The sequence below is a fragment of the Tamandua tetradactyla genome, chromosome 14 (assembly GCF_023851605.1).
Source record: "Tamandua tetradactyla isolate mTamTet1 chromosome 14, mTamTet1.pri, whole genome shotgun sequence".
Taxonomy (NCBI): domain Eukaryota; kingdom Metazoa; phylum Chordata; class Mammalia; order Pilosa; family Myrmecophagidae; genus Tamandua; species Tamandua tetradactyla.
Window position 1 is genome coordinate 53,928,553 of NC_135340.1, and position 11,240 is coordinate 53,939,792.

Here is an 11,240-nt window from a genome sequence, read left to right on the forward strand (position 1 = left end):
ATTGTTTACAGGACATTAATTCAAGACAGTATTTCTCAGGCTTGAATAATGTATCAGGATCTTTTTAAAGAAAATAAACCTAGGATTGAACTGTTTTTGTATTGTGTTTAATATGTATAAAATGAGATATATATTTTTTATACTTAGGGATCTTATTCAACTATAAGACTAAACCATTAAATACAAATAATGATAAAAAATATTCCAATTAACAACATTAATTTCACAGGTGATAATATCTTGACTAAAATTAAGTTGATGTTAGCAAAATGAGTACAAAGCATAGGTTCTCTTAATCTATAACAAAGTAGATACAAAACCAAATGCTGGCAGTGGAAGTATGATATGTCTCATATTGAGGTGAGCATCATATGATCTCCAATATGCTCATATTAATATTTTTATCATCAAAATAAAAGTTTAATATTTAAAAATAATCTGGGTGCACAGGTAGTTCAGTGGTAGAATGTGCGCCTTCTGCGTGGTGGAAGGTTCAATTCCCAGACCATGCACTCAAAAAAAAAAAAAAAGAAAAACTGATTAAAAATAATCTTAGTGATAATGTTTAAATTATAAGTGAATGCCCAAGAATTTTTTCTTGAATCCTAATTTGAGAGATACTAATTTAGGACTTTCCTGCGTAGACCCACAATTCTAGATTAATGCTTTAAAAACAACAACCTGAGAATGCACAAATGGATATCATTCATGTATTATTACCTCACTTGAGAGCTGTCTAGTATGTGAATTCTTGTCATAGACGTTTTATATTGATAGAGTCTGAGTTCTCTGACAAAGGACTTACTTTTCTGTGAATGTCTGGCTTTATTTATAGGACTCTCTTAGAACTGGAGGTACAGAAAGAGCAAACCCTTGCTCAAATAGCTTGTGTGCAAAAACAAACAAATAGAACCGAAGAGCTCTTGGATCAGTTGAGGTAAAGAAAATCAAGTTCATTAGTTTGTTTTATCCTCTGCTTTCATGGTTTTCTGACCCTCCTAGAGCTGTTGATGTGGTTTTGTGTGCCACTTTTTAACCTATAGTACAGTATAGCTACAAAAGAGTCAATGTACTCCAAACTAAGCTGAAAATATTCATAGTGGGAAAGCTATGTGTATTAGTTTTCTAAAGCTGCCAGAAAGCAGTATACCAGAAATTGAACAGCTTTTAAAAGAGGAATTTATTAAGTTGCCAGTTTACAGTTTTAAGACCCTGAAAATGTCCGAATTAAGGCGCCAATGTAGGGTACCTTCACTCATGAAAGGCGGATGCTGTTCAGAATACCTCTGTCAGCTGGGAAGGCATATGACTGGTATCTTCTGGTCCCTTGCTCTTGGGCTCCATTACTTTCAACCTCTGTTTCCTGTGGGAGTTCCTCATTTGGCATCTGTAAGCCTTCACTTAGCTCCTCTGGGACACAACTCTGGGTTCTGGCTTGCTTGCTCTGGCATGGGAAGGCACATGGTGACATCTGCTGCACCCTGCATCTCCAAACATCTGGATCTCGTGTTGGCTCTGTCAGCTCTGAAACAACTGTTCTCTAGGCATCTGCATCTGCTCTGAGCTTTCTTCAAAATATTTTCCCTTTTGGTTTAGAACCCAGAATATTATACAAAGAGATTCTTGAACTCAACAACAAAAAGACAAACAACCCATTTACAAAATGGGCAAAAGACATGAACAGACACTTCTTAGAAGAGGAAATACAGATGGCTAAAAGGCACATGAAAAGATGCTCAACTTCACTGGCTATTAGCGAAATACAAATCAAAACCACAAAGAGGTTCATCTGGCACCCACTAGAATGGCCGTTATAAAAATAAAACAAAAAGAAAATGACAAGTGCTAGAGAGAATGATATCCATGTTTTAAAACTTCAACTTCTGTGGGAAACTAAAAAGAGAGATGTTTATTTGGTGCAAAATTTATATTTTGGGTAGTGCATTTTCTGACTTGTATGGTCAGTTTAGTTAATACCATAAGTACATTGACTATTAACTAGGGCATGAGCTTTTGCTGGTTTGTCCAGATTACTGTGATGCCCTGATAAATCCCAGAGAGATTTAGACAGTGAATAAAGAAGTGTTTGCAAAGTGTCCTTGGGAAAATGAGGAGAAAGGGGGCAATATTCAACTTCCCCATTTGGAGAATTTCTGATATTCTAACAAGCAGTGGAGACAACCAAATCAATAGGCCAAGCCCTCAATCTTGGGGTTCACCCCTATGAAACTTATTCCTGCAAAGGATAAGCCAAGCCTACTTAAAATTAGACCTAAGGGTCACCCTCAGAGAATCTCTTTTGTTGCTCAGATGTGGCCTCTCTCTCTAAGCCAACATGGCAAGTGAACTCATTGCCTTCCCCCTCTACATGGGAGATGACTCCCAGGGATTGAAACCTCCCTGGCCACGTGAGATAGAAATCCCAGGATGAGAGGGAACCTGGCATCAGGGGATTGAGAAAACCTTTTGACCAAAAGGGGAAAGGGAGAAATAAGACAAAGTGTCGGTGGCTGAGAGATTTCAAACAGTTGAGAGATTATCCTGGAGGTTAATCTTATATAGATATCCCCTTTTTAGTTTATGATGTTAATCTTATATAGATGTCCCCTTTTTAGTTTATGATGTATTGGAGTGGTTGGAGGGAAGTACCTGAACTGTAGAGCTGTGTTTCAATAGCCTTGTTTCTTGAAGATAATTGTATAATGATACAGCTTCTATAATGTGACTATGAGATTGTGAAAACCTTGTGTCTGATGCTCCTTTTATCCAGAGTATGGACAGATGAGTAAAAAAATATGGATAAAAATAAATAATAGGCAGAACAAAGATTAAAATAAATTGGGTAGATGGAAATACTAGTGGTCAATAAGAGGAAGGGGTGTGGATTATGGTGTATATGAGGTTTTTCTTTTTTACTTCTTTTTCTGGAGTGATGCAAATGTTCAAGAAAATGATCATGGTGATGAATACACAACCATGTGATGATATTGTAACCATTGATTGTATTATGTGTGGAATGTTTGTATGTTAAGAATGTTTGCATGTTTGTATGTTTTATTAATAAAAAAAATTTTTTTAATGTCTCCCCTTTTAAAGGACTCTAGGAAACTAATCAAGACCCACCTTGAATGCGCAGACTCACATCTACATCTTATTAAAAGTCACACCCATAATTGGGTATGCCACATCTCTGTCAAGGATAATCTAATCAAACGTTTCAACTCTGTTATTAGATCAGGATTAAAAGAAATGGCTACCCCCCATCCCCCAAGATTGAGTCAGAAAACATGGCTTTTCTCAGGTTCTTAATAGTTTCACATCAGCACACTGTGGAATTATAATCTTTAAACATATAACAGTTTTTATTGCTTAATTTGGGTTTTCCCAGATATAAAATGCTCAATTGAAAGAGTTATTTCTTTCAAAAGCAGAAGATTGACCCTGGCACTGTGGGATAGACAGCACCTTTTGGACCAGAAGAAGGAAAGAATATGTAATGAAATAAGGCATCAGTGGCTAAGAGAGATCAAACAGAGTCAAGAAGCTATTCTGGAGCCTACTCTATTGCAAGCTTTGGTTAAATAGTGCCGATATTGCCATGGTTTGCTAAACCCCGATCAACATCACTCCTTTTGACTCTTAAGAACATCTAGGGTATGAACAGAGACTCTATAAAGGTTTCATGCACTGGGTTTTGTTTCCTGGAACCTCTGATTCCTGGAGGATTCCTAAGTCAGGTAAACCCTGAAACTCAGAGGGGCCAGCCTCTCCAAGATTATCCATTAATTTCATCCCCCTGTCCTTTAGTGTGGACACCTCAACATGAAAAAGTCAGAAAGGGCACTGCCAAAAGATCCCCTATAGATTGGGAGAAGGCTTAAAGGAGGAAGAGGAGGAGGTATAACAGAGAAAATGGGATTTAACAAATGTATATGGCTGCTTAATCACTATATTAACATTCCTTCTAGCCTCCAGTGTTTTGGAGCATCAAGAAGGAAAAATCTGAGATGGCAGAATGGTAGCCTGTTTCAAACTCTGGATCTGTCCTGTAACTACTTGTTGAAGTGTGCTTTGAAAATTATTGTTTTTTCTTTCTTTGCTTTGTATATATATTATATTTTATAATTAAAAAAAATTTTTTAAAGCGTAAGATTGTACATTCACAATATACGAATTGAAGTACTGTCTCTCAAACCAGCGAGAAAATGCTATCAGTTGTTGCTGATACTCTCCGGCTGGGATCAGAGGTTATCTCTCTTTTTTATCTAAAGAAATACTTGTCTTATTTTCCCTTTCCAGCTTATCTGAATGGGATGTTATTGAATGGAGTGATGATCAAGCCATATTCACCTTTCTTTATGACACAATAGAAGTCACCATCACCTTTGGAGAGCCAGTAGGTGAGTTGCAAAAGTAAAATAATTCCTGAGCAGAAAAATGTATGGCTGAACTAACTACAGATTCAAATCTTTATTTTAATACAGTAATCACTATTGACATAATGAAAGCACTGCTGAAGATCTTAAAAGAGGTGATCACTTTAGTGATTATAGAATTTTATTTTATTAGAGAGCATGAAAGCTGCCCATTGTTGAATAGCATTGGATGACAGAAATTACATTAGATGATAGAATTTTAGAACTCTCTCAGCCACTGATACCTTATTTGTTAAACTTCTTTTCCCCCTTTTGGTCAGGATGGCATTGTTGATCCCACAGCACCAGGGCCAGACTCCCACATCTGGCCACGTCACCAGGGAGACATTCACCCCTGGATGTCATCTCCCACGTCATCTCCCACGTCACCAGGGAGACATTCACCCCTGGATGTCATGTCCCACACAGGGGGGAGAGCAATGATTTCACTTACAGAGTTGGGCTTAGAAGGAGAGAGCCCACATCTGAGCAACAAAAGAGGTCCTCCAGAAGTAACTCTTAGTCATACCTATAGATAGGCTAAGCTTCTCCACTACCTACATAAGCTTCACAAGAGCAAGCCTCAAGATCAAGGGCTTGATCTGTTGATTTGGGTGTCCCTAATGTTTGTTGATGGTCACTTGGATTATTTCCATCTTTTGCCAATTGTGAATGATGCTGCTATGAACATCGGTGTGCAAATGTCTGTTTGTGTTACTGCTTTCAGTTCTTCTGGGATATACCGAATAGCACTATTGCTGGGTCATAGGGCAACTCAATATTTAGTTTTCTAAGGAACCACCAAACTATCTTCCATAGCAGCTGCACCATTGTACATCCCCACCAACAGTGCATACGTGTCCCAATTTCTCCTCATCCTCTCCAACATTTGTAGTTTCATGTTTGTTTAATAGCAGCCATTTTTTATTAATTAAAGAAAAAAAAGAAATTAACACAACATTTAGAAATTATTCCATTCTACATATGCAATCAGTAATTCTTAACATCATCACATAGATGCATGATCATCATTTCTTAGTTCATTTGCATCGATTTAGGAAAAGAACTAGCAAAACAACAGAAAAAGATATAGAATGTTAATATAGAGAAAAAAATAAAAATAATAATAATAGTAAAAAAAAAAGAAAAGGAAAAAGAAAAAAAAAGACAAACAAACAAACAGACAAACAAAAAAAAAACCTATAGCTCAGATGCAGCTTCATTCAGTGTTTTAACATGATTACTTTACAATTAGGTATTATTGTGCTCTCCATTTTTGAGTTTTTGTATCTAGTCCTGTTGCACAGTCTGTATCCCCTCAGCTCCAATTACCCATTATCTTACCCTGTTTCTAACTCCTGCTGGTCTCTGTTACGAATGACATATTCCAAGTTTATTCTCGAATGTCGGTTCACATCAGTGGGACCATACAGTATTTGTCCTTTAGTTTTTGGCTAGACTCACTCAGCATAATGTTCTCTAGGTCCATCCATGTTATTACATGCTTCATAAGTTTATTCTGTCTTAAAGCTGCATAATATTCCATCGTATGTATATACCACAGTTTGTTTAGCCACTCGTCTGTTGATGGACATTTTGGCTGTTTCCATCTCTTTGCAATTGTAAATAACGCTAATAGCAGCCATTTTTTATAGGTGTGAGGTGATATCTCATTGTAAGACTTACTGATTTTTAATTTCTTAATATTCATCCACTATTCTCTGTCTTTTCTGCCATCAAGAGTGATCTCTAATTTGTTTGACTACAATGGCATTCTTACTAGTCTGGATTTTCTCCTTTCCCTCTCCACTTCATTCTCCACCTGTAGCTAAAGGAATCATTGAAAATCTGATCATGGACCTACTGCTCTGAGACTACTGATCAAAATATTTAATAAAGCCTGTAAAGCCCTCCATAAATTGAAGTCTCCCTTCCTTTCCTTCCTCATCTTATTCTATGTTCTCATTTGTTCTTGGCCACAATTTCTTTCATTCTTTACATGACTATGATCTTTCATACTCAGTCATATTCCATCCTACCTCAGGACCTTCATACTGATGTTTCTTATGCCTAGAAGCTCTTTCCCTCTCTTCACTAAATAAATTCCTACTAATAATCCTTTAAAGCTCAACTCAAGTATTACTTTCTCAGTAATATCTCCCTTGAGTTTACCTGTTACTCACTCCCTCTGCTATTTGCGCTCCTGATATATATTCTCATTGCTTCTGCCAGTTTTCCTTAATAGGACTTTCATACTTTGTAGTTTTCTGTGGGCTTATTAGTGCAATTATCTGAGTGTCCCTCTAAGCTATAAGCTGCTTAAGGACATATAGGTCAGTCACATCTGTTTTTCTCAGTGGTGTATCTACAGTGCCTAACATAGAAAATATTCAACAAAGAAAAAGCAGAATTTGAGAGATAGGAGATAATTCTATAGACTACATAAGCAAGCAGCTGTCTTGCTCAGTACTATATTATTGCTAAAAGCATAAATCATCTTTGCTGTATTTGTATTTGTACAAGGATAGTAGAGGTGGGAGGTCATAGCCATCTATATTTCCCTTATATGGTTCCTGAAAATAAAATTATCTTTGCACACAAAATAGGAGTCACATTAGGAAGCCTTAAAATATATAGCTGTATAAGACGCCTTATATTTCTTTAAAAGTTCAGACAAAGGGAAGCCTTTACTGCATGCACAGAATGATATTCTCAAAAGATTCAAGGATAAACTTTCAACTACCTGTGAAAACCCTCACTACCCAGAATGAGTAGGATTCTGAAGTACTGAGTTTTATGTGTCTTAAAATCAGATAGTAAAAGAAATACTGTCCTATTTCGGTTCTTCCTAGTTGGTCTACCTTTCTTGAACAAAGCTGTTAGGAAGATTGTTGACCTGAATTTTCAGTCTCTGTTGGATGGTAAGTTCAAAACATTTAAGCATCTAAAAATTTGTTTATAATTTAAAGTGTAAATTGCTCCCTAAGAACTCTTTTACATATTAAGTAAAATATAAACAATAATAATTTGTCCTTAGAAATGTGTGTTAGACATAAAATTCCTTGGGTCTAAATAGTAGGAAAAGTCTCCAAATAGTAGACTTTTAAAAAGAATATGTTTTAAAAGAAATTATCTTTTTTTATTATTATTACTAGGTCCTGAGTAATGACTAAAACAGTATTTCCATAATTTTAAAATTACCACTATGAGTAGTTATTCTGTAGCAAGATGCACATTATTTGTACAAATACTAGGACATATTCCCTGTTTTGCAAATTAGGAAATTACAGGTTAAAAAAAACAAGTGTTATGCTTGTTTAGTAAGGGAAACAGAATTTAAACTCAGGTTTGTGTTACATTTAAGCCCAAGCTCTTAACCAAGTTGAATTCCATATGTGATAAGGACTTGAGTTCTTGTAAGAATATGTTATGTTCACCGTATATGTTGATTTGTATATTTAAAAATAAAAATGAGTATATTTATGCACCTAGTAGCTTGAGGATATTTCTAGCTTATATAGGATAGTATATCTAGCTTAAAATGTGAACAATAAATAATACCCTCCTTTGATTATTTTTTTCTTCCCCAGAGGATAAAGCTCCTCCTTCCTCCCTTTTGGTTCATAAGCTTATTTTCCAGTATGTTGAGGAACAGGAGTACTGGAAGAAAAAATGTACAACACAACATCAGATACCTAAGGTAAAGTCTGATAAAAATATTTAAAGGAAAATTTCTGTTCTTTGTCCCAAAAAACAGAACTGAAATTTTATAGCAATGGATCCTGAAATGATAAATACATTAAATACATTCTATTGTTTAACTTTCTTTAGGTTCTTTATAAAAAGAACCCCTATATACTGATATGTTTTCATAATTTCAGCTTTTTTTTTTTTCCTATTTTTCCCAGATGCTTCAAGAAATCTCAGTAGTGGTGAGCCATTGCAGACTCCTTGGAGAGGAAATTGAATTCTTGAAAAGATGGGGACCAAATTATAATCTTATGAACCTAGATATAAATAATACTGAGTAAGTACATAATTGAAAACTTATTAAAATAATTATTTTATTAATGTGTTTTGTGATTAATAGTATAAGAACAGTTTTAATAATAACTGTTTCAGATATTTTGCCCTCTGTTTTTTTGATAACAAGAAATAATGTGTACCTAGGTTTTACATGCCAGAGTGAAAGGGAAACATGTTTGTGTTTCAGTTTATTTTTGTTTTGTATTTTTAATTACGGATCTTGTCTTTTACAGATTGAGGCTTTTATTTTCCAGTTCTGCAGCATTTGCAAAGTTTGAGATAACTTTTTCTCTGTCAGCCCATTACCTCTCTGTCCCATTACCTTTCGCCATTCAGAATCATCTTGGAAACATTAGGTGAGTGAAGGGCCAGCATGTTTGTTATTTCATTTGGAGGCTCTCTCAAAGTAATCAACAAACTAATGAACTGTAGTGAGAGCTAAATACTTTTGGGTCACTTCTCTCTGACTTTATCTTGAAGTTTAATCTCTTAAAGTCAGTATCCTCCATTGTTTTCTCCAGTAGCTGCTGGGGACCATTGTTGTACTCATACTTTGTCCACATTTTGAATACTCCTATCTAAAACAGAAAGGAAAAAATCCTGTATAAGATTAGCCCAGATCACATCTAAACAACTTTTATAGCCCTAAAAACAGAATAATTATGTTAAAAAACTGCAGTCATAATACTTTTTTCCCATTAGTCTGTGAAACCAGACCTAAAAATATCTCATTCTACAGGGCTATGACATGTTATGTGACTTTTTAGGTGCACTGCCAATAAATTGGGAGATGGTAAAACTTAGAATTTGCCCACCTCAAATCCATCTGCTAAATACCAATAGTTTAGATTTGTAGAGCTACAGAAGGCAACTAGGACAAGATAATTTATGGTTACATACAGAACTGTTTCTTAAGCTTTGTTTTGGAATCTCATTTCAAACTGACAGTCTTTTATTTCCAGAAATGATCATTTGTGCTTCCTAAGAAACTGAGTAACTGTATCCCAAAAGAATTCCATTGAATTGGAGGCAAGTTTAAGTTTCCAGAAAAAATTAACTAACCTTTTATTCTTACAGCCAAGGTGAAATTGCTAACATTCTGTCTAATGTGCCACGGGAGAATAGCTACCTGAAGAATATAGTCAAGAAAATTCATCGAGATCTGCTTCAGGACTGCTGTTTCCATCACTAGACCCATGGACAGTAGCCGTAACAACCAAGCAGGATGCGCTTAATGATATTCTGTCAGGATCTCCATTGCCATTTAACCGTTTGTCTTTAGGTATGAAAAAAAGAAGCCTAATAAAATTCCTTCTGGTGATGCTTAGTTTTTAAATCTCCACAGTCAGAACAGAGGAAAGGCCTCAAATAGCCTGCTGTCAACTTGCTAATCTTTCTACCAAAGGTTTTAAAGGTAGGTCATTTAGGGAACATTTCTCCTAACTAAAGTTCTGTTCTCTGCTTTAGTATAAGCCCTAAGGACCAACATTTAAGTGTAAGAGAGGATGCTACCACTGACAGAAACATTAGCCACTTCCTCATATATAAAGCTATGATTTTAGGTAGCCTGGTTTTTGCCTGGCAGGTATTTCTAGAGTAGAAACATGTCTGTCTACAAACAATTCATCCTCCCTATTCTCCAATCCAGAAAGACTATTTAGAGAAAGCAGTAGCCTTCAGCTATTGGAATGGTTGCCATCTTTACTTTAGGGTCTTGCCATCTTTTATTAAACGGTGTCTATCAGTGTATTCTAAGATACTAAGTATTTTTCTTCTAGGAAAAGGTAATTCACTTTGGCCCATTATACTATATGTAAATATATTAAAGTTATTTTTGGTGTTTATGATGTAGTAAAGAGATGTATATAGAAATTCATAGATGTATAGACCTCTGCCTAGGAAGTTGCCATCTTTCTGAAGGATGCTTTACAACAAGATTTTCAATCTCCTTTTATTAAATAATAACAAATATCACATATAAAATCCAAGTTTTGTCAATTTCCAACAGAAGTAATGAACTTAATTTAAGTATCAGTTCCTGAAACTACATCCTCTTCATACACAAAAATAAGCACATCCGTTATGTGTCGAATTACCAGTATTATCTGTGATGTATTTAAATACGAAAAAACTTTTGCTTAGTCAATCCTAATCATGATAATTTTTAAAATTATTTTATACTTAATTCTAAACTAAAATATACTTGCAGTTTTAAATGAATTCATCTTAAGAATTTGTTTTATGCTTTAGGATCAGGTTAAGGTCCTGTGGGTTCCATGAAAAGTTATCTTCCCTCTTGATTGGCTTTTACTTCTGAGATACAGGTCAAAAGATCACATGGTCTTTTAAGCTTCAGAGGTAAATGGAAGACTCATTTGCCCTAAAAATCAAGAGGTTCCCTATTTCCATGAACTACTTGAAAAAGTTTTAGTCATCAGTATGATCTGTTTACAATGAGACTAAAATTAGCTTATTAGATTTATCTCTTTTCTATACACCTAAAAAATAGGTGTTTTGTCATATGCATTTTGGTAATCTAGAATGACTAGCTCTCAGTGATTTGGCTTGTAATGTTGGTCTCTCCTTTCTTGTGTTTGGAATACATAATTGTAATATTTACCTGGCTTATTTTATTTGCATTTGTTCAAATTTTTTACTAAAATTATTTGGATGTTTTCCCTTCAATGATTGGAAAGCAGTTTATTTTTTGCACTATTGAAATGTGTTTATTACATGAAATCTTTGATAGGCAGTGTCTCTTTATGAGATAAAGAATGTTTTTACCATGTATCCAGTAGA

General features: G+C 35.1%; 1 protein-coding gene across 4 annotated transcripts in view; it reads left to right on the forward strand.

Annotated features, from left to right (window-relative positions):
- The window catches only part of KNL1 (kinetochore scaffold 1), a 98,966-nt gene extending 89,204 nt beyond the window's left edge, over window positions 1–9,762 (forward strand). For all 4 annotated transcript variants that reach the window (XM_077127463.1, XM_077127462.1, XM_077127460.1 and 1 more), the window contains exons 20-26: window positions 836–937; window positions 4,300–4,400; window positions 7,268–7,336; window positions 8,006–8,115; window positions 8,324–8,442; window positions 8,675–8,797; window positions 9,519–9,762. In XM_077127463.1, the coding sequence (XP_076983578.1) occupies window positions 836–937; window positions 4,300–4,400; window positions 7,268–7,336; window positions 8,006–8,115; window positions 8,324–8,442; window positions 8,675–8,797; window positions 9,519–9,633 (739 nt within the window). In that variant the 3' untranslated portion in view covers window positions 9,634–9,762. The remainder of the gene's footprint in view (window positions 1–835; window positions 938–4,299; window positions 4,401–7,267; window positions 7,337–8,005; window positions 8,116–8,323; window positions 8,443–8,674; window positions 8,798–9,518) is intronic.
- Window positions 9,763–11,240: the final 1,478 nt, after the last annotated feature.